The sequence below is a fragment of the Tamandua tetradactyla genome, chromosome 1, assembly GCF_023851605.1.
Source record: "Tamandua tetradactyla isolate mTamTet1 chromosome 1, mTamTet1.pri, whole genome shotgun sequence".
Classification (NCBI taxonomy): domain Eukaryota; kingdom Metazoa; phylum Chordata; class Mammalia; order Pilosa; family Myrmecophagidae; genus Tamandua; species Tamandua tetradactyla.
The window spans coordinates 201,222,455-201,247,410 of record NC_135327.1 but is presented as its reverse complement, the minus strand read 5'-3'; the positions used below and the strand labels follow the sequence as shown (position 1 = coordinate 201,247,410).

General features: G+C 34.2%; 1 protein-coding gene across 5 annotated transcripts in view; it reads right to left on the bottom strand.

The window, feature by feature from the left end:
• RBM33 (RNA binding motif protein 33) overlaps positions 1–24,956 on the bottom strand; it is a 178,262-nt gene that overhangs the window by 35,599 nt on the left and 117,707 nt on the right. For all 5 annotated transcript variants that reach the window (XM_077151030.1, XM_077151039.1, XM_077151050.1 and 2 more), the window contains 5 exons: positions 21,980–22,038; positions 4,572–4,704; positions 3,794–4,137; positions 2,572–2,973; positions 850–1,137 (listed from right to left, as the gene is read on the bottom strand). In XM_077151030.1, the coding sequence (XP_077007145.1) occupies positions 850–1,137; positions 2,572–2,973; positions 3,794–4,137; positions 4,572–4,704; positions 21,980–22,038 (1,226 nt within the window). The remainder of the gene's footprint in view (positions 1–849; positions 1,138–2,571; positions 2,974–3,793; positions 4,138–4,571; positions 4,705–21,979; positions 22,039–24,956) is intronic.

The following is a 24,956-nucleotide window of genomic DNA, read 5'->3' as shown; positions in this document are numbered from 1 at the left end:
AGGTCTCAAGGGGTTTATCCCAGGCATAGATTGTATTGATACTTAACAAGAGCTAATTAAATACCTCATGATCAAAACTGTACTAACACTGAGTCACCCAGAAAGAAGCAAAAAATAATGAAGTGGTCAGAACTAAGTCAAGGCGTTAATAAGATTTCGACTGAAAAACCATGTAAATTACTTAGATGGATTTATTATTTATACTTATAACATTTTCACCTATTTAAAAATTAGCAACAAATATATATGATCATAATTTAAAATAATTCCCCCCCCAAAATCTTATTTATAGATCAAAAATAAAGGTGCTCTTATCTTCTAGTAGTTTATAGTGTAAAATAAGAAAAAGTTACAGAAACATAATATCAGGGGTCAGCAAATTACAGGACCTGGGCTAAATCTAGCCCACTGCCTGGTTTTGTAAAAAAGTTTTACTGAACACAACCACGCCCATTCACTTAAGAATTGTCTATACTTGCTTATGTGCAAAAATGGTAGAGTCGTGTAATTGAACAGAGACAGTCTGGACTACAAACCCCAAAATATTTACTATCTGGCCCTTTACAGAAAAAGTCTGTTAATGCCTAATATATATATATTCTATATCATATAATGATAATTGTACAACTATATAGGTAAAATCTAATACTGTAAAACAATGAGAATATGTGTGCTGTACTTTACATATCACGGGTGTTAGGTTAAAAGGACTCAAGCCAAGATTAGTCAAAAAAAAAAGTGGGACGATTTTTCAAGTAACTCCCTGGATAAGAGTTAACTAAGACAGAAGTACAAGTTGATTATAAAGCTTCTTATTTGAGATGTAATATATTTTTTAAAATATCCTACCTCTGGTTCTGTCTTTGCTTCTTCTTTAGGTTGAACCACAGGACTAACAGGCTTCACTTTCACTTCAGTCTTTCCCTGTGCATTCCTGGAACCTATTACTGATCTCGTGGGTGGTGATGTGCTTATAATAGGCTTTACTTGAGCTGCAGGTGTGGAGGAGCAACGGTTGTTACTCATTTCCATAACATGAGATGGTGCTATAGGTAATTCACGCAAATTGCTATTTCTTGGAGCAGTTGGCTGCATTTGCTGAATTGGCCGTTTGGTTACATTCTGTGAAGCTGTATTCTATCAAAAGAAGAAAAATTCTGATTAAAAGTGGAAACCTGAAAGAAGGAATATAAGGTATTATTATCCTTACCTAAGATATGCTCTCCTTACACCAGTGTAATTTTCTACTGGTGCTTCAAAAGATGGAGTCCATTTATTGTACAGACTATCATTTTTAACAGCAATGGTAAAACAAAAATGGATGTTGGCTGCCACAAAGAAGTTACTGGATTAAACGTATTAAACAGTTTTTACTTAGTTAACTAAGGTTAAGGTGAAACAAGAAAAAAATCAAGAATAAGTCATAACGTCCCAAGAAAAGCTACTCCCTGGTGGAGAAAGGTATCAACAAGTTTTATTACAGAGGAATTCTTAGTTGTATTTATCCTAAGAATTCTTAAGAGTGAGAATGAACCTCTAGAAGAGTCTACAGATAGCTAATATACAGCTATGGGAAAGAACTAGGTGAAATATCTTAGGGCATAAGGCTCATGGTAATATTCTAACATCACGATATGATTCTAACAAAAAAACTTAGGTATTAAAGCATTTTCATCTTGAACCTTAGAATCCTTTAGCAATTCCTGTATCATTTTTTAGTCTCAATGTTACTTAAGAAAGAAAGAGACAAGTATAAGAAAAATTGAGATTCAAAGTGGTTGAGTGACACGCTTGAAGCTAAAGAACGGTATTAAAAGGAAAACCCAACTATCCCAACTCCCAGCCTAGAATTAGCCATACTATTTCGTTTCCCTGGAAAACCACATTACAAAAGCTACTTTCACATAGTTTGTGATTTAATGAAGGCTGAGGCAAAAACCATCACTCTTGCCTTTTAGTTTTAGAACAACATGTATTTTCCAATTTCTTTCAATGCCTAACAAGCTTCACATGTGCCAATGGTATTAAAGATACCTCACAAATAAACACATTATCATTCTCCTACAATTAAATATAAGCTCCATGAAGGCAGAGAATTTATCTCTTTTGCTCAGTGCTGTATTCCCAGGACTAGTATTGCCCGGCTACAGAAGATATTCAGTATATTTTTCCTGAATTCATTTACTTATTTATTCAAAGCCCAAAGAGATAATGTCAAAAAATAACACACTGGCAAAGGTAGAGTGACTATCATTCAAAAATATTTTCTAAAGCTGTCTACTAATCAATACCATCTATAACTACAGAAATATCTCTACATAAGAACGCTTGATGCTGAAGTAAATAATATAATTTTCAAGGCACAAAAGGGATCAATTGTTAATTTCTATATTTAAGAAATCTGTTTTCTAAGTGTTTTTTAAAACATGCATTCACTTCAGAAAGATGTACTACACATTCTATTAATTTAACCAGAATCAGAAAATATCCTAACTCACAAATTAAGGTCTTTAAGATCTATAATTTAAACAGGTATCCAAAGACAACATTAAAACATTGTTTGATACTTACATGTCTTAGACCCTGGCGCTGGGGGCACTGCATTCTACTGTTATTTGGTTGAGGTTGAGCAGTCTGCATATGAGGCCTAAACTGTGGCTGAGACATGGGCATCAGAGGTGGAGGAGGAACAGAAAGGTGGTGGTGATGCTGATGCTGATGCTGCTGGGGCTGATGTGGAGGCTGGTGCTGTGGCTGATGCTGCGGCTGGTGAGGAGGCTGATGTTGGGGAGGAGGTTGATGTGGAGGTTGATGTGGTGGTTGGTGTTGGGGCTGAAGCGGGGGTTGGTGCTGGGGCTGGTGCTGATGATGCTGTGGTTGATGTTGGGGCTGCTGCTGCTGATGCTGAGGTTGTTGCTGTTGCGGCTGAGGCTGAGGCTGATGAGGAGGTGGCAATGGAGGATGCAATGGCCCCTTCAGTTTTAAAAGAAAGAGAAACAATAATTTATAAATAAATTTACTAGTTATATTCCAATTCAATCACTTCCTTAATCTCAAGGATGGGTGATGGGATTACAAACTGGCCTTCTTCTACAGTTGTCTATATTTTAATATTTCTGCAAGGGAGATGTATTATTTTTTAAAAGAAAAATTAAAAAAATTTTGTTCTACCTTAACACCTTAAGTATTTCTAAATAGTTGACTCAACATACCATCATTACATGTTTTAACAGTAAACTTAAAATACAAGAAGAAATACACCAGGTAAGAAAGATATCACAAATACTCAAGTCAACCCATGAAACAGAATTCCATCAGCAGAGGGCACTCAAGTCCTTCAAACAAGAATGAGCAGTGACACTTTCTTTTCCCCCTTCACACAAAGAATCTTTAAACTGTTATTTCAGGAACATAATTTGACAAAGCACTTTGTTTCTGTTGGCATACATGTTTTAAGAAACCCTGCAATAACGAGCAAATGTATTATCAAAAAAAAATCCTGATTTTATTAGCAATAATACATCATTTAAATAATCTCAGTAATGACCTTCATTTCCACAAAAATGGCAAAAACTTTTTCATTTCTCCTACTATTAAGGAGATAAAGAAGTACTGCCAAGAATGTTGTCTTTAATAAACAGTACATTAAAGATTTAATGCCCTTAATCTTAAAATCATCTCCATAAATGACTAGGCTAAAATAAAAATTTGAAACTTCACTTTAATGAAACACATAAAGCTAAATACGTAGACTTCAAAAAATTTTTTCTGAAGTTTTACTCATGACGCATACCTGCAGATTAGGCTGTGCATGGGTTGGTAGAAACGGCTGTGCTGGGCCAGGCAAGAAGGGCTGTCTAGGAGGAATAAAAGGCCGTGTATTTGCTGATCCTGGCTGGCTGAAGTGAAGAATTCCCACAGGACCTGGAGGTTGAAGGTTTGGCCTTACAGGCCTTTCTCTTGGAAATACTGGCTGCTGTCCTTGTTGACTAAATGCTGGCCCAGGTTGGGTAAATGGTAAAGGACTCTGAGTAGGAACAGGATGACTACTGTTAAGAAGAGTGGGGGGAGGTGGTGGTGGAGGGGGGCTTCGCTGTTCCAGAAAAAGATGACTTGGGAATCTTGGTTCACCTGAAACTAAATGATGGTACAAGCAATGTTATCTTCTGGCTATAAAAATAAGCATTTCTTAGAAAACTAATTTTATTTATTGTCTTAGTATGGCCCAAAATTGTAAGTGTTGACAGGGCATGAATGTTTGAAAATAAGTCAGAATTCTAGGTTTTTCCTTTTATTTCTACATTGTTTCAACAGTCATTTTCTATAAATCCTTTCCTCCCTTGCATGAGATATTCACATTTCAGACACTAAAGATGTCCAAATACAGCATGTGAAATGACAGAAAGACAGGATAGCTGTAGTACAAAAATTTTGACCTACTTAAAATCCTCTTTAAAAAAAAAAAAAAAATCCTCTTAATAAGGAATTAAGTTCAGTTTTTTAAAAAAATGTGCTTAGGCACATCACCTAATACACTTTTGTTATGTTACTCTATAACATTCTTTCCTTACCTCCTAAGAAAAAAGGGTCTCGTTCCTGAGGAGGGGGTGGGGCTCTCCACTGGTCCTGAAGAGGAAGTCGAGGGGGCTGGCTAAAATTGTTGGGAACAGGTCCAGGCGTATGTTGTGGAAATTCTGGAGGGCCCTACAAAATGAGAAAACAGGGTGGAAAGGCATAAAAATAATCTGTAATTTTCAGAAAGGTATACATGGTTCCAAGTTTTCCTTTGAAAATGTCAAGAAAATATCAACTTTCTTCCATATTCTATATAAAGTTCATAAACAAAATAGATTTCTGCCATAATAGCAAAGAAAAAAAAAAGCAGTATGTAGAAATTAATTCGACATTTTAACAGTCCTACAGCACCACAAGAATATTATTTTTAAGCTTACTGAAACTCATGCAATTACTGACCTTCTTTCCCACTAATCCAAAAGCCTAAATGTCTACGTTAGACGTTTCTGACATTTATCTTCTCAAACCATGCTTTCTACCTATTTAACACAACCATAAGCTACAACAATGAAACTGCTTTACTTCAAAAGAAAAAAAAGAAATTCAATTTGTACCATAACAAAAATCGGCAATTTCTGACAAAATGTGAAATGTTTAAGAAACCCAATTACTACAAAAGAAACATTACAGTCACACTCCTCTGGATAAAGATTTTTAAAAACTCATAGTTTAGGAAATTTCAATAACTGCATGTTCTAGCAGAACTCTATAGAGACAAACTAAAATCATTTCATTTTTCAGATGGCTCTACAAATACTCATGGAGCTTTTTAATACCACCCACATTTATACAAGAAACAGCATTTCTTAAGAGCCTCACAATTTTCTTTACTACCCCCAAAATAAATAATTTGTTACATATCATCAAAATAATTTTCATTATAATCCCCATATTCTCTGAAACTGAGCCAGTATTTCAACATTTAAAACATATTCCTTTCTTATTAAACTTCTAATTTACTTTCTGTAATTTTATTGTTAATATAATTAGCTTCCCCCCGCAAATAGTACATTACTTTATAATATTGAAAATGCTTTTACAACTACATTTCCTTTCCTTTTTTCCTTTAAAAGTCTGTCCTTCCCATGTTGAGATCCATTACTGTATGTAGGCATCATAAGAATAATGTAAAATGAACACTAGTATAAAAACCACAAACCTGTAAGAATGCAGAGGATATGATACTAAAAAATTTGTTTAAAGACCTATACGTTTAAAAAAGCAAAGATATTGAAACAGGTGGAACAGAAAGCTCCAAAGCTTCAATTCTTATAAACTTTATTTTAGGTGAAACCAAGGAAACAGTCACTTTCTCAACATTTGAAAGTATTACTTCTTAATCTAGATAAAATGGATCAATTAAGATAGAACCAAAGCAATAAATATTAGTAATTTAAGAAAGTTTAATATGTGAGAACACAAATTATAAACACTCATACCTAGAAAGCTTTTTATCCCTAATGAATGTACCCATTTTATTATATTTGAGTCTTTATTTGTATAAACACTTTGATATGGACATTCCTTAATAATTTTACTTTGGTCATAATATGCTAGAAAGCTTATTTCTAATAACACAGGCTGTACATTGTTACTTATTAAATATGTATTAGTAGTTTCAATGGAGTTGCCTACTTTTTTACTTGTAAAAATACTATTTTTGGTTGAAGTCAATGAAATATATGTGTGTGTGCTATGTGAGAGAGAGGGAGAATGAGTGTGTCCCCCCTCCCCAAATAATACTATATTTCTCCAAAAATCATGAACATTCTATTTATTAGAGTATAGCATTAGTGTTCCACCTTTAGCTTCACCTATCAACTTTATTCTGACATATAAAAAGCATTTCAAGACATGTCATAAAATAATTTTCACAACTTTCTGGATGACACTAAATTAGCAAGCAAGGCTCTGATGTTATTTAAAAACAAATGTTTAAATTATGTTTCACGGAAGGGCAAAGAAAAGAAAACAAAAAATTCCACACCTGCTTTGCTGAGAGGTTTGAAAGTGACACTGCCTCCACTATATACAATTTGAAGCTGGCAAGTAATATTCTAAGTAAAAATCCTTTTTCAATTAAGCAGTTTGTTTCATTAAACATGTTTTTAATGTGTACTTGACCACTTTTTTGGGGGTAGATGAACATAAGGGAATAGTTTCAAACAAATAAATAGAGAAAAAATCAGTAAGATTCATTAAAATAATTTACACTGGGAAACACAAAACCCATAGGCCAAAACTACAATACTGAGACACAGAAAAGGGACAATCCCACAGCTAAAAGAGGCTAATAATTATAAAAAGCTTTAAAAGAAACTACTGAAATTTAAAAACTTCTAAACATGTAAAATATGTATTTTTTTATCAACAGCTTTAGCCTATAAATAGGAAAATTAGTATTAAAAATGCCTACCTGAAAACATATGAAAAAATATTTCCAACCTTTAAAGTATGATAGTAGATGATAGCTCTTTTCAAATATTTGCATAGGTTATTTATGAGTAGGTTTGTTCTGGTGACTAAAACAAATGACTAAAATAGGACTGCCTAGATATGTTTGGTGGAGAGGGTCTGTGTGTACAAATTTCAATTCAATACAAGGAGGACATTTATAAAACTCAAGAGTCTAGCATCCAGCAATGGAATGGTATCTTCGAAAAGTTACATAAAAAGTCTCTCAACTATAGAAGGCTTCAGTCAGAAGATTATGACTGGGGCAGAAAAGTAATGACCTAAAAGTGAACTGGACTAGATAGATTACCTTTAGAATTCATGCAAACTCTGAAGTTTTTATTCTATATTCTTCGAATCAAAGAAGAAGTTAATTTAATGGTAGGTTTGCCATGCTGCATTGTGGTGGCATCAGGACTGGGGTCAACACAGGGAGACAATGAGAATAATGTATGAAATGTCTCTGTCTCTGGGGTCTGGTACTCAGCAGATGCTAAAAAAGACATTATTAAATTAAATGTCAATTTTCTTGCTTATGTGGCTGGACTTAATACTACTTGAACCCAGGTAGGGAGACCTGAGAACAGACCCCAGGTTGGAATGTGGTTATGCAAGTCTTTGAACCAAAACAGGTGCTGGGTGACAAGAAAAAAGGCATGAGCATTCAGAATGGGAAATATTTCTTTCTACTTACCAAGATTTTCAGTCTTTTTGTATTTGACTGAATACCCCTGACACACACCCAACCATGTAGGGACAAACTACTGTAGTGATTCTCATATACTCTTAATAAATAATCCTGGGAATCTAACAAATAAACTAGTCACGAATCAATGCTTTACAAGTATTTACCTCAAAGTAAAAACCAATGGAGACCGGGGGGAATATTGGATTCACTGGTGGAGACAAAGAATCAGAGAGTCAAGGAGTTCCTCATTACAGCAAAAATGATTTCTAACATTTACTGTTCACTCACTATGTACACGGCCCTGTACTAAGCCCTTTACCCCTATTAACTCATTAATACACATGGCAGTGAAAGTTGATATTATGAGTCCCATTTCACAGTTAAGAAAATAGAAATTTACTAAGACAATTTGCCCAAGGCCACATCATATTTCAGTATTTTTAAATCATATTCAACCACATCAGAAATTTCAATACTCAAGAAAAAACAAGATAAAACTCACAGAAAGGTTTATATTATTCAGGACATAATGAAAATACAGTATGGGAAGTTTCAACCCACGAAACAAATTTTACAAATTATTAAAGTTGGGGATTTAAAAAACCACATTTTCTCCCAATTTAGGTATGAAAATGGTAGTATGCACCCAACTATCTAATTGTGAAGCCTAGAAACTTTATCACATCACATCACTTAACAAATTTCCTCATTCCACCTATTTTTTTTAAAAATGCTACTCTATGTTTCTGTCTCAGCTGAAATGTGAAATCTCTATGGAAAATGGCTTCTCTTATAATTCTCTTTTATAGAAACTTCCTTTTGTCCTATGCCTACTTCACTCTCTCACGGGCTGCCCCACTTCCTTGCCATCGTACTGTTTCAAGCCATCCACCCAGCACATGGGATTTAGGTGATCCAAATGCCCACCTTCTCTATCCCTATACCAGGCTACAAAGTACTGTTGGATAAAAAATCCCATTAGAATGAAATGGAATGACTAAAAGTTAATATTTAAATTTAACTGGTCGATGAATACCACTTGGAAAAGTTTTTCACCTGACTCTAGTCAGTACCTTCTGTTCCTCTTAACGACTTAAAATCGTTTCCCATCTTCTAGTCCCTTATTGATTTACCTACCCTCTCTAAACATTTTCATCACAGAAGGTTGCTTCCTTCAACCAGAGGGTAACAGGGATTATCTAATGAACCAATGTATAAGCCGTTTCCTCTGTTTGAACGTCCTGTGTCCTCAGTGAAATTTCATTTCCATTCTCTGTTTTCATTCACCTATATCTAAATAAAAATTTCTAGCATGATTAATGTGTCTGCTAAGTTTAGCAGCAGTCGAATTGTTAATAAATGTATAAATATTCATTCTATCAACTATTGCATTTGGTCAAACTTTTCACTAAAAAAAAGGAACAGTCTGCTGAATTTTAACACAGGTTGAAAATCTTATGCTACTGATTTGGTGAGGTTTCAACCTTAACTACAATTAGCATAATAAGTCAGGGCTCATAATTCATTAGCTGTATCAATCACCACTATGTTAAAGAGTTGACCAAAAAAACATGGATATTAAGGAGAAGGCGTCAGAAAGAAAGAAAAGTAAAGGGTAAAAGATTCTTTCAGAGGAATGGGAAAGAGTTTTTGGAGTTATTTCCATTTAACCCTTAAATAATTTTGGTGTATTATTAACTACAGACATCTTTATATTTCTCAATGTGAAAACTTTTTGTCTATTTTACAACTGCTTTCCAATTTCAACAAAGCTTAATTTACTCAGATACAACAGAATTACTATGTAATATTACAATCAACATATCACACTTCTCTCCTATTTCAGCCCAGCGCATTCCTTTCTAGCGTATTAGAACTAGATGAAAGAGAATTCTGACTTTTCTGTATTTACTAAGAAATAGGGCTTTCTTCATTATTTAATATGTAAAACCCTGATATTTACTACTGCTTTTCTTACTGGGCTCACTTTACTGCTAGATTCACAGAGAACTGGAACATACTTTGGTTTCTTATAAAATCGGCAATTATTTATAAATTTCATGATTGCATTTCCATGCTACAAGTCTGGTCCTACATTATTAAAGCTCTGAGCAGTACTGGTCAAGTAGATGTCACAACAAGGGTTCTTTATAAACCTTCTTTTCCTCCTTCCAGAAGATAGTTAATTTTAAGTCTTATAAAAGATAGGTTTTCTCGTTATAGATAAGGCAAAATACAGCTGGAAAAGTAGAGTGGTTTCTAAGTCCATCGTAAGTAGGTCTGCAAAGTTTTGATTTTTGACTTTGCTATAAGTTGAGATCAGGGATAAATTTTCTTTCCTTAACCCCCTTCATCCTTTTCTAAAAGGAAGTAGTTACTGAATCATAAGAATGAACTAAAAAAGGGACTGGTGTGGGTAGTTTTCAATAAAAATTTCAAGCTGCCTGAAAACTAGGTACATTACTTCTTGGGTCTCTAAGCACTTATCAGATTTCCTGGGAGATTATTTTAAATATTCATAGCTTCTAAAGACATTTTTTTGTATTAAACTGAAAATACAGTGGGATCATAAATCTTGTCCCCTTTGGAATTTTGCTAATGTGATTTTCATCTCTTCCCCAAACCTCTTTCATTTTTACTAATTATCCATATGCAGTCTGAATGCAAACACACTGGCATTCAACTGTTAGCAATATATAACAAAGCCCCCCAAATTCTTTCTCCCAAATTATAAGGAATGACAGTTTTTCCACATTCAGTAGAAAATAAAATCTTTACAATTCATCAGTAATATTTAATCAGAACTTTAACTTCCAGAAGATCTTTAGATACTCAGTTTGGGAAAACAATACTTAGAATCTATTCTAAAGGGATTATATAATATGGTAGCTAAAAATGTGGACTTTAGAGCCAAACTGATTGGGTTCTATCCCAACCCTGTGTGTTTCAGCCCTATCATTTATTAGCTGCAACCTTGAGCAAGTGATTTAATTTCTCTGTGCCTTGGTTTTCTCAACTGTAAAACAGAGATAATAATAGTACCTATCTTGAGATGTGGTAAAAAGGATTTAAAAACGGTACAAAGTCCTTAGAACAGTATCCAGCATATAACAAAAGCTCATCACATTTGTCATTATCACAATTTTTACATAACATTTTTGTAGATGGAAGTCTATTCTTAAAATATGATCAGTATATGGCTTCTGGCAACTTACCTTTTTTTTCTTAGAAGAAAAAAGACAAATCTGCACAGATACCCTTCTTGGACTCTTAATTGAGTTCAAACCATAAACAGGGTGTCACAATCAGGTGATATCTCTCTGCCCTCATGTATGAGGTACAATCAAGTCTTATTAATCTTAACCCCTAAATATCTCTCAAACCCAACCCCACTTCTCTCTGCCACTCAACTGTTAGATCTATAAGGGTTGAGACCATGTCTGTGTTATTCACCAATGTATTTTCAGTACTAGCAGAGTGACACACAGGCACAGTCAAAAACTATTTAATGGATGAATGAACTACCAATTATCTAATAAAGACAATCCCAGCCCTACACTCTAAATCTAGTAGCAAGTTAAAAAACAGGCTACCAATTAAGCACCCTAATATTTAATGAATAGATGAATGAAGGAAGGAAAAAAGAAAGTTTAAATATACTGAGCTATACCTTGGTGATGAATTCCCTGAAGCTCTTTAACTGAGTAGATCTAAAACATACACATTGCACTAGGACCAAACAGAAGTAAAGATCTGGGATGACTGCGGGTCTGGAGAGAGAGCTCAAAGTCCGAGGTTATAATTTACAGAAGAACAACAGAACCAAATTCAAACTCACCTGTATGATAGAAATAATTTTAATTTCTATTTTAATTAAGTAACATCTTTGGAGAGGAAAAGTGAAATTAACATAAATACTCTTCTTCACCCTTAAACCATCTCCCCAATTTTTAAAACAATACACTTGCTCTTGGAGGAATGACAATTAGGTGAATAGTTTACAACATCTACTTCCAACATTGCTATTAAAGATATATAATGCAGGCTAATTTTCCTTTTTCTGTTCTTTATCTAATTTAAGAATAATACAGCTGTAAGACAGATACATGGCATCAAAGAAAACACACAGGAAGATTTGAGTAAAATGAAAAATGGTGCTTAGTAATAATTATTTCACCCACACAAACAATTCCGAGATGTTTTTCAGAGTCAAAGTCTAAAAGCAAATACAGATCAACAAATTAGTGCTTCACTCCTTAAGCCAGAAATTGCTCAAGGAAAAGTAAAGTATATCAGGAGGAGTTTGCATGATGACAAACTTCCTACTCATTAACAGTATTAGATAAACAGACACAAAGATTTTCCAAATTTGCCCAAGTTCTAGAATATAGCTTTATGTCAAAGGATGGACATCAATAGGAAAAAAATGAAAGCACTTATGTTGTTAATGTCGCAGGACCATGGAGGTTAATATATTCCCATATTTATAATTCTATTTGGCTTTATACAAAATCTAATCACCTTCATCACCACTACCCTCCACAACCATCAAACAACCAAGTGCAGAAACAGCTAGCACTCATTATCTTGCTGAGTTCTTCCTGAGCACCAGCTAGGCTACATCTCTCAGTCTCAGTTGTAGTGCAACATGGTCACATGGCTAAGTTCTGGCAATGCAATATGAGCAGAAGCAATGTGTGCCAATTCCAGAACTGGCCAATTAAAAAAGAAAAAAAAGACAACTCCCATGAACAATATTCTTCTGACAGTGAATGGAGACCACTGAGGACTAGAGGAGGATACAGCCACAATGTATAACATACAAGGAAACTGGCTATTCCATTAGATGGCAATTTGAGTAAGAAACAAACTTTACTGCGCTAAGACACTGAAATTTTGGGGCTGTCTGTTAAGATAGTCTCCTCTAATACTCCTGTGGTAGACCCTTTGGTTCCATACTCAGATCCCCATTATGGATTGGTGCCTGCATGCACCAGCTGCTGTAAATACTGTCCTATGATTTTAAGGGAACTGACTTTGGCTGACAGGCAAGGACTGACTCATGGGGTTATAAAAATTTGTTTCACAGGCCTCTGCTTCATGGCAGGACAACTCCATGATATATGACATGTTCCAGAAACCTTCCCATCTTTGCTCCATTCCTTCTACATACTGTTTTCCTCACACCCTTACATAAACAAGGTGCACCCAAATCCAATCTCAAACTCTGCTTCTACCAACCTAAGGCACATGTCATACTATTGGTATTTCTACCTAACATTTATTGGTAGTCTCCTATGAGGCAAAGGCACATTACAAAGAGCTTTTCTGATTTCTCATTTAATCCTTATAACAACCCTATGAAGTAGATGTCCTGTTCAATAAAAATTTTAATACTTTAAATAACTTGCACATAGTAAAACAAGGTAAGAAAATAGCAGAGCCTGGATTCAAAACCAGGTCATCTAACTCTACAGTATGTGCATTTAACTACTATGTAATATATTATTTGTTATGAAGGGTGAGAAATGAGGACTTCTTTCATTCCCTTATCTGTCTCAATGTTTTATAATCATTCATGTACATGATTATGTGTTTTAGAATCAAGAAAACCTATAAATACTAAATCAAGTCAAAAGTTTGACAACCATGGAAATCTTATGCCTGGTCTGAATGGACAGAAGGAATTAGGAATTCTTATACGACTGACCTATGAGAGCTTAATAAAGGAGGGAAGACCACAGATGGTATCTGGTTTAGAAAGAAACAGCTAAATCAAGTTGAGTAAATAAGATCATTTCTGTCTTTGGAAGTTTAAGAGTAAGCTTGTTAAGAGTAAGAATTTTGTTTTGAGTGAATACTTTGAAACTGTAAATGACAAAGGCATGGTCTAATCTGAGGCATCCAGTTGAAGGACACTGTGCACAAAAGGTAAGACTATAGCATGTAATCCACAGAAGCAAAAGAAGATGAAATATTCTACTGACCTTCACAGAATAGGGAAGACAACAATGGAAAAGAGAGAACTTTAACAGTAAATAAATCAAATCCAATTAGAAAGGAGTCATGATGGTATATTTTTCAAGATGGCAAACACCTGCATATAGGCCAACTGAGAACAGGATTAGAACATAAGGAGCAGATAATGAAAGATACTACTAAAAAGAAATTTAATAACTTATACATGAAATAAACATTTGGGTGAAAAAGGTTACTTCCTTTGAGATGTTAGAAAATGCTGTACAAAGGAGAGAAATCACTGGGGGAAGATACGCAGCCCCATCACTACTCTGTATGCTTCAATGGATAAGATAACTTTTGGACTTTGAATGTGTTGAACCTTTTAAGCTTTAAGAACCTAAAAGCTACTTACTATTAACAACAATGCCTTTTTGCAAAAGAAGGGTGAATTAACAAATAAGAGGTATCATTATGTTCATAGTGTCACTAATTCCTAATTATTTTCTATTTTATTTTAAACACAAATGTTTAAAATAATAACAAATAGTGACAAATGTCATTATTTTCTTTTTTTCTGATTATACAACTTAAATTCCGATAACAAGTTTTAGATACATAAAAGATTGCTAAATGCTTACCTAGTATAAATTCTCACTTCTTCCTAAATACTAGAGTCCTGATTTTATTCAGGATGTTATGCCCAGTTAAAAGAATATATATTCCAACTTTCTGGGTTGAGTGTTCATGAGACTAAATTCTAGCCAACAGGATGCAATTAGAAGTTGTTGGGGAGGACCTCTAGGAAAACTAACTGAGGTTGTTTTAGGATTGAATTTTGTCCTCCAAAAAAATCATTTTGATGTTCTAATCCCCAGTACCTCAGAATGTAAGTGTACTTGGAAAAAAGGTCATTACAGATGGCATCAAGCAAGTAAAATGAGGTCATACTGGAGTGTGACTGGTCTTTAATCCAATATGATAGGTGTCCTTATAAGAAGGGGAGAGTAGAGATAGACAGACACAGAGAGAGAAGTCCATCACGTAATGACAAAGGTAGAAAACACCACGGATTGCTAGAAAGCCACTGCCAGAAGCTAGGAGAGAGGCATGGAACAGAGTCTTCCCTACAGAATTCAAAGGAAGCGTGACCATGCTCCCTCCTTGATTTTGGACTTCCAGCCTCCAAACTGTAACACAATAAATTTCTGTTGTTTTAATCATCCAGTTTGTGGTACTTTGTTATGACAGCCTTAGGAAACTAAGACAGGAAGCTGCCTTAGTTGGCATGTACCTTTTACTCCCTGCCCCTTTCCTTCTTTCAGCCTGGAATCTATGGGCATGCAAGTGATGATTAGATATAAGAAGATATGGATCCCAAATAATATCAAAGACCTGCCGGATCAGTCCAGAACTTCCTCATGTTTATGCAAAAGAATAAAGCACTTGATTATTTAAGTCACTGCACTGAGTTTTCTATGCAGCCTAATTCACGTCTTGACTGACACAAACGAACCACAATATTTTACCTGACATAAGTACTGCCTCAAGACACAGGTAGAGAAAATAACATTTACTTTAAGGGATGAGGCAATTAAGGTTTACAGAACACATTACCCACGTCTGTGCATGCATACCATGCACATGGGCTCTCTGCAGAGATGTGGGTTCTCTGCAGAGGCCTGGTCTCTTGCTGTAACCTGTGCAACTGGGCTAAGAGGCCCAGCTTATCGCCCAATGACTATGCACTGAGGCCTATAAGACGTTGTTGAGGTTTCCATCAGCCCACAGCAAAAGCATGGCAGCCATTTCCTTCAATTGGCTCACTCATACTCACCTATGACTACCACTGACATTACGTGGGTTCCATTTTCAGTTAACAGCTCTTGTGAAGGTGCCAGCTATTCTGGGAAAACCATCCCACCACGCTGGTATTCCCAAAGCTGGCCGGGAAGTAGTTAAACTTCTTCTTCAGGAAGTCCAGCCTCCCCTGTCTGTACCTCCCCATTCATGACCACTGTGCTGGCATTCCCAGAGACCTGGGAATCTTCCCAGGCCTCCAGTGGCCTAATCGACTATGACCTGGTAAGGAAGCAACCTGGCAGGCAACCTGGTGGCCAGCCTTGTGGCCAGCCTGGCACAGCCAGCACTGAGCCCCTTTCCTGAAGGCAAAGCTTGCTCCATAGAGTACGCAGGATGCAGTAAGCAGAAGTAGCTGGGTGCTTTTCACATTAAAAAAGCAAAAAGGAAGTCAAAGGAACCCCACTCTACTCTTCAAGCCCACGTAAGCTTCCCTGACATCTGTTACCTTTCATCTTGCACTGCATATGACATAAACCGAAAGCAGCCTTTAAAAAACAGTGAATACCCAAAGTTAAAACGTTAATAAGTAATAATTTCCAGGATAAGAACCAACATTTTCAGACTCTTGTTTATAAAGTGCCTTTTCTACTACAGCACACCACTTCTCCTGAAAAGTCTGCTGAAACAAATTAGTCTTCAAATAATTCCATAAAATTTTAGTTCTAAAGTTTGATAAGTCACCGTATAAGGGGTTTTCCTGATGTGATCATTCACTTATTAACTTCCATTATTTCAAGAGTATAAAGGGTAATTATCAATCCCCTTTATCAACTGCAGGGTTATTTTAAGACTGTTAGTAGGTTTTTATATTTCACTTAATAAAACTTTTAGTGATGATGTAATTCCACCTTTTGAGAGAAAAGACTACTTTAATCCTTTCAAGTAATTGCTCTATTTTACTTTTCTTTATATCCCTTTTTAAAATCCAAGGTAAGAAATTATATGAGAATAATTCTCATACAAATTCTACTTTCATTTTTTCTATCTCTTGTTAATTACATGATGTTATCTATGTTAATCCTATTCAGAAAGAACTGATAACTTCAGTACAAAAAAAAAGGTGGAAACTTGCATAAATTGCTTAGCACATAGTTAATCGTATAAAGCAAAGAATAGAAAGGCTCTAAGAGCTATTATGTGACTTATCAGCTTCCCTAAAAGGGTCAGTTGGTATATTTTAATAAGACTAATTAAATATCTTAAGAGTGTCATTGAAACTTCATGAATCTTTCAATAAATTACAATCTTCCTCTACAATATGTTTTCATTTATTAATCTCACTTAAAATGCAAAGAACTATCTAAGAAACCAGTTGACAAGAATGGTACTCAGTTAATTCTGATTAAATAGGTTAAATGCAAAGAATGAAGATCACTACTGACCTCTGACAAAATTAAAATTACAGCCCTCTACCACAATATGTTAATCCTCTTATTTTTGCATTGTCTATAGAATTTATTTTTTTCTTTGCAGGTTACACATTGTTTTAATACCTACAGCGATTTTCCTAGAAGGCACCTTCATGTCTACAGATGCATTCTAAAGATTTTGAAGAAGCATATTACCAGTACCAAGTGCTAGGTTTCATATTACATCGGTGGGTGGAGGGTGGGAAGTGGAGGGGGGGTACATCATATATGAGTGTTAAAACATTAAGAGAATGTTACTGGTTCAAGCAGTAAATCTAGAACATTTACTACAAGCTGAAAATCTTTTTTTTAGTACAAAATACTATTACTGATGAACCTACTAAAGTCTGTTTATGTTTATTTCATAAAATAAAAACCCCCTTATTTCTGTACCTTCAACCCTCCCACCTTTCTCCCCAACAATCACATCTAATGAATCACTCTAACAGAGTCAACTTTCCCACTTTAACATTTAGTGACAGTCGTGAATAAATATTTGATTCCACTTACCAGAGTCAGTTATTTTTACTCAGTTATATTGAACTGTATTTTAATACTTGAAGATAAAGTACAACACAATCATTAACAGAATAGTCTTAAGACTCAGACTGCCTTGGTTTTACTATGTCCTGCACCCCATTATGCGTACTTAAGCAACTTAATCTTTCCAAGATTTCGTTTCTCAATCTGTAAAATGGAGAAAATAATAGTATCTATTGCATAAGGCCTAACATACAGCTCACAGCAAAATATGGAATACAGTAATCACTAAATAATTTTCACATTCACCAGTGATCAACAATATGTCCTCTAGAAAGACTATTTCCTCACTCAAAAAAGTACCAATTAAAAAAGCAATGCAGAGTATCATCTATATCAACTGCAAGTAAACAGTTTTTTTTTAATTCTTATTTTAAACTATTTTTAATTCTAAGTTAGTATATTTAAATTATGGCCCACAATCCCAACCCTAAGTACTAACTGAAAATTTAAGTTCACACAAAAAACTTTATAGAAGTGTTACAACTTTATTTATAATAGCCAAAGACTGGAGACAAACCAAGTGTCTTTCAACTGGTGAATGGACAAGCGAACTGTGGTAAATTCACAAAACGGGATATTGCCTTAGCAATAAAAAATGGATAAACTACTGAAAAGTTCCAAGAAATGGATGAATCTTGAATGTATTATGTTAATTGTAAGCAGCCAGACTCAAAATGTAACATGCAGTTTGACAACATTTTATATGACAAATTATAGGAATAAAAGACAAATCAGCAGTTCACAGGGGCTAAGGATGGGAAGAGGGACTGACTACAAAGGGGCAGCAGGAGGAAATCCTGTATTTCCTGGTCTTCTGAGTTACTGGTTGGACTTAACCCACCCATATTCTCTACAGAATGCATGCAATGTATGCTAATAGAACAGTAAGTAAAGTTAAAGGGTTACTGTAAGTAAAGTTAAAGGGTTACTGCATTTCCTACGTCACTTTATTTAATAGCTATACCATAGTATTTAGCTGTTCTTGTTATTGCTGCAGATGGGAATTCACTGATATGATTAAATTTGATAGTATGATAATGTATGGTAATCATGATTAATCAGAAACCCACTAGCAAATGGAGGTTGTTGGGTATTATGTCACCTGCATTTTAAACTGCATTCTCTCCTTGCAAGCCTGACTGTATTTGACAGCTGGAAGGATCTCACACCACATTTGTCTCTACTACTTATAGATCTGATAAGAGAAAATGCTCATCATTCCTTCCCTATCTTTGGTACTAATAATTACAAGGCATTGCAAGCAAGTTGTAAAAACACTAAGGGTTCAAAAGACATTTTTTTTCCTAGATGAATAAAGTCTGGATTCACATCTGCAAGGGCTATAATCAGAAAGAAATATAATTTGATGCAGCAGCCTCATCAAACATGATTTGCATGAAATGCCATATAAAACCCATCCAAGAAACGTCAATCACTACCACCTGATACCATGTCCACTGTTAAATAAAAACAGAATGCATTCAAAACTACCTGTGATTTCCTACAACTAGAGCAAATAGTTTCATCTACTGGGTCCACCTAAGTAACCGACTAATTTAAACTTAAAAATAGTCTCTTTTTTTTAAATGTATGATTTTTATTTCTAAGTTAAACAAAGATCACAAATTAGTCAGCAGTCAGACTACTTGGTATTTAACTAGCAGCCTAGCAATAGAAGAATTAACCTAACACATCAATGAAAAACAAAAGGACTGAATAGGCCTTAAAATACCCTAGAGGTCAAGAATCTTTCAAATATGAGTTACTCTGAATTTACTGGTATGATTAAAAACAGTAATTGCATTGCAACAGAAAATTTTAGGTTAGCAAAACCTCAAAGCAACACTAAAATATTCCAACAATCAACATTTTAGGGTTACTTTTTTAAAAAGGCAAACTTTAAAAACAAAATCTTTCTGAGGACAAATACATGACTGGAAGATATATTTATGGATAGGGAAAGTATTTTAAAACTTTAAGGCCCGAAACCATCGGTTCAAACCTTTCTGGAAAGAGAAAGTAATTAGACGGGAACTATAAAACAAAACAATTGGAACCGAAAAAAAAAAAAAAGCTCAAAGAGAAGCTTACTTGCAAGAAAAGATAAAGCAGCCTCCCCTGACCTCATATGCCTACCAAAAATATATACAAAAAAGAAAATTAGAGGTGTTTTGTAAAATTAAATTCAAAGGTCCTGGTAATTAAAGAAAATACTTCAAGTGTACTGTCTACGGGTAGGCAGGTGACTGAAAACCAGGTGCTGGAATGTGGGAAGTTATAAGTCGCTCACATAGCATCTCTTAAGTCCTAAGGATTTATGCTAACCCCTGTTACAGCTTCTAGTATTCAAATAATTGAGATGTATTTTACATTTGTAAAAGACTAATCTTGAGATACTAAAAGGACTATGAAAAATATTCTGATATGCCATCAATTGACATTTTATTTAGAAATATATAAAAATGCAATATAGAAATATGCAAAAAAGATTTTTATCTCTGACTTGAAAAAATAAAATGGTCTCTGGGAATAAATTTTGAGTTTGACGAAATAATTAAGAGTTGGCAGTATCTGTAATGAAAATTAAATACATGAATGTAACTTTTAAACATAAACCTAAATTGCAAAATGTTTCAGTGAATACTGCCTTTTCTTTTGACAAGTTTATCATTTTGATATTCAAATCTGTTTTAAAAACAACACCTCCAAATATATATTTTTTAATAGATTCTATATTTGATCATTCTAAGGAAAAGTGACTACAGAAGAGGGTAGAGCACTGCAGTTTTAAAACCGTAAGTTCACAATCTTAAGACCTAACATCTAGGACTCAACAAAACTTGATCTTTGCAGACACTTTTCTAATAGCAATTCAACAAAATACTTAGAATCCTCAGAATACTATACAATTTAAAAATAAGTTCAATTTTTCACAAAAAATTTCTTCTATTAACCCCTTGGTAATATCCTCAAGGTACTGTGAAGCCTTCTTCTTTTATCAGATACAATTATATTTGTAAAATTGAAAAAATAAGTAGATGAAAATTCAAAGTTAGTATTCTGATTTTATATTAGCAAATACATTTTTATAAAATATTACATACAATAGTGCTTTGTTTTTATTCCTTACACTATAACTGCTTCTTCCACTTCAAATTTTATCCCTATGGTGCAAATAAAACATGAAAGTAAGTTCAATAATGACTTTAACACAGATGTTACAATTCTGAGAAGCAGTAAACAGTACATAAAACCTCAGTGCTTTTCAACAGGTAACAGATAAACTACTTTGCCAAAAGAAATGTACTTACTGACTAAAATAATACATGCATTACTGCTGCTATTTGGAAAAGTGCTTTGAATAAGGATCAGTACTCAACAAATATCAAACTTCCTTTTAATAACATTTTAAAAACATAAGTTTCTTAAAGAAAAAAACAGCTAAACATAAGGGTATGAAATCAATAAGAATCAGTTTTAGAAACCATATCATAATTCCTAAGTAATAACACAAGTAAAGTTTTGTTAAATATTCTGAATCATAAAGTCTATATTAATTTTATTTTTGAATAATCATTTGATTATATATCTAGATCTTTTATTAAAACCTCTTTGTTAAATAGGATACATAAAAATGGTACTGACTGAAGTATGAAAAATGAAGAAATCAAATAGGGAATATAGGTTATTTCCTGAAAACTTAGATTACTTAGGTTAAGCAAAATTACCTTTGTTTTTTTATACAAGAGATTTTAAAATGTTATGATCTGGTCCATTTTTTTTCCATATTGTTTTTAAAAAGATATTCTCACTGACTTAATAAAACCAAAGAATAAGCACAAATCTAATCAAAAATTAAAATAGAACATTTTATTTAAACAAACAAAACTATATAATGGAATTTTTCTTCAGATTAAAACGTTATAAAAATGGATGAAATTATGGAATATACTAGAAAACGTGTGTTTTTGAGAGAGTATAAGAATACCTGTGAGAACGCACTTTTGTAAAAAAGATGTTTTAAAAAGAAAGCATTTTTTTTGAAAATATAAAACACATTGTTCAACAGTACTTCTGAGATTTTGTGAAAAACCAGTAAAGACCTCATTTTTATTCCCTTGGATTTCATACACATATCTAAACATGCACAAAAGAACACATGCATGCACACACACCCTCTAATAAAGCAATGACCTTTCACACTTAACATAAGGCAATAATAAAATCAAAATTCATATTATTTGAGACAAAAGGCATTCCACTGCTGATTCTGATTCAACAATTTTACAGTTAAACAAAATTAATTCCACTCTCAAAAATCCATTGACCTTAAGCTTCTAACAAACATTTTCAACTGCAGAGATTACTGTCAATATTTACAAATCCTTAAAATTATATTTAGCTGGAACCACTTGTATTTGCTATATTAATATTTCTTTGTAAATGTATGCTTATCCATATCAGAGCAGAAGGAACAGCTGCTACTCACTGGGAATCTCTGGGGTCCTACAGCAGGTCTTGGCTGGCTTGGAACTGGTAGCAAGGGCACTAAAAGAAAATCACCAATCATTACAAAGATAATTACACTTAACGTTGATACCTATAGGAAAAAGAAATAAAATACATACAATGTAGAATATGCATATAATGTATTAAGGTTACATGTAAGCTAAGTGCTTATATTTTTAACAACTGAATAAGGGGAAAAGAAACAAATTTATTTTCAGCATACAATAACACAAACAGAAGTTTAAATTTCAATAGGAACACCATTTAGAATTTAAGTATTTACCAACAAAACAAAAATAATATCCCTATAAAATAAAATATACAGTGTTTTACATATCAGCATCCAAATGATCGATTCTCAAACCCCAATCATATTGTATTTTCCTACCCTGATAAAATATAAATTTAAATCTAAATACTCTACATCACTAAAGAGAAGGGGGTGAGAAGTGAAGCAGGCAGAAAATAAGGAAAATACTCCCTTAATATTGGAGAAAATGCTTTCATACAATTACAAAGAAACTGAACAATCCTCTATGACAAAACTCTTAGTTTGTTTTTGAATTTAAACGACGAAAACCCCTTTCAATCTACAAAATCAAGCAATCAAATAATTTCAAAATAGACATTTTATATTAGGGAAGCCATATTTTAGTTTCATACACTGGGGCAAAATAAGATGCGTTTAAGCTCTTTAAAACTTATTTGCTATGCTGATTTTCATTCAGAAAAAAGAATTTTCATTCAGAAAACTGATTGCATGCTAACTTTTTCATTAAAATGTTCTTCCAGATTCTATTAATAAGCTATCGGATAGTCGGATGGCATTTATAACACAGCATCTTTTTGTTTTTCGCATGTGCAGGCACCAGGAATCAAATCCAGGTCACCGGCATAGCAGGCAAGAGCTCTGCCTACTGAGCCACCGTGGCCCATCCTATATGGCATCTTTTTAATGGAAGAAATTTCTGGTAAAAGAGAAATGCAGAGCCAATACACCTTAAAGAGTCAAACAAAATTACATTAAAAAAAAAAATGGAGGGCGGGCCGCAGTGGCTCAGCGGGCAAGAGTGCTTGCCTGCCATGCCGGAGGACCTCGGTTCGATTCCCGGCCCCAGCCCATGTAAAAAACAAACAAACAAACAAAATATAATAAAAACAAGAAAATGTTTAAAGATGTTTCCCTTTCTTCCTCCCTTCCTTCCTTCCATCCTTCCTTCCTTCCTTCTCTTTGTCTTTCCTTTCAAAAAAAAAAAAAAAAAAAAAAATGGAGCACTAGGTTAAACTATTTCTCCATTTACTAAGATTACTAGAGGAATTCCATACATTAAGCCCTTAACATTATACTCCACAGGTTCAATTTAAACTGAAAGTATGAATGTGCCAATGTAAGTATTTTTCAAAGTGTAAATGAAAGAAACTTACTTCTGTAAAATGTAAAAATGGCAGTTTATTTCTCCCTTGAGAGATTAATCTAATAAATCCAGATTTCAAAATGAGAGTGGGTCAGTTTGCAAGATCTCATATAAAACAGGATCTACCACCTACCCCCATTTTATACAACTAAGTTAAAAGGTATTACGGTATACCAACTGAGTATCTGAAGTAAAATACCAGATTAATAAGCAGAAGAAAAAACTATTAGAATATCCCTGATCTCATAAAAGGCTATAATGAAAGTGAGGAAGAAATAAAAGTACATGTTATACAACATAAAAACATCATTTTAAAAATTAAATGCTATCTATCAAATAAAGAATACCCAGATCTTCAAAAATTCTAGCATATGTATCACTTGCTTTTTTAAAAAAATATTTTATTGAGAAATTTCTACAGAGTGGAACTATATTATACAATCAGTAGCTCCCAATATCATCACACAGTTGTGTTTCTTCAACATGATCATTTTTAGAGCATTGTATCAATCCAAAAAAAAAAAAAAGAAAAGAAATAAAAAGAAGAAAAAAGAACTCATACATCCCATATCCCTTTCTCCTTCCTCTCACGGCCACACACGGTATTTCAATTTATCCTATTTTTACCCTTGTATCTCCCCCTATTTATTTATTTATTTTCATACTCTTTTTTTGTTGTTGTTACTCATCTGTCCATATCCTGGATAAAAGCAGCATCAGACGCAAGGTTTTCACAATCATTCAATCACACTGTAAAAGCTATTATACATTTTTCTTCAAGAATCAAAATCAAGGCTACTGGAACACAGTTCAACAGTCTCAGGTACTTCCCTCCAGCCACTCCAATACCCCATAAACTAAAAAGGGCTATCTATATAATGCATAATAACCTGCAGGACAACCTCTCGACTCTGTTTGAAATTCCCCAGACACTGAGATTTAATTATGTCTCATTTCTCTCTTCCCCATTTTGATCAAGAAGCCTTCCTCATTCTCATGATGCCATTCCTGGCTCATCCCCAAGAGTCAGGTCCCATGTTGCCAGGGAGATTGACATGCCTGGGAGTCCTGTCCACAGGGGGGTATCACTTGCTTTTAAATTTGGAATTTAAATATCAATTCATAACCAATAATTCTTACATAATTAAAGTGTGAAAATTTTAAACCTCTTTAACTGGGGAAAATGGAAGCAAAGAATCCAGAAAGATCTTGGGGAAGAAATATGGTTACAATTTGTGGATTTCTTGCACAGAAACAATCTGATTAGCTGACAACTGCCTTAAAGTATCAGCCCTTTTTTCTATTTTTAGATAAACTGGGTAAAAAACAATGGCAGGAGAGAGAGGCTGGGTAAGATGGCAGCAGAGTGAGGTGTGGAATTTAGTTCATCCTCTAGAGCTAGTATATAGCCAGGAACGGTACAGAACACCTGCCGGGAGAACATAAGTGACCAGACACGCAGCGTACACCAGTCTAGAATAGGTGGAACAGCGGAGATCCCACATGGAACTTTAAAGTCCCCCAAGCCCAAGACTGGCAACT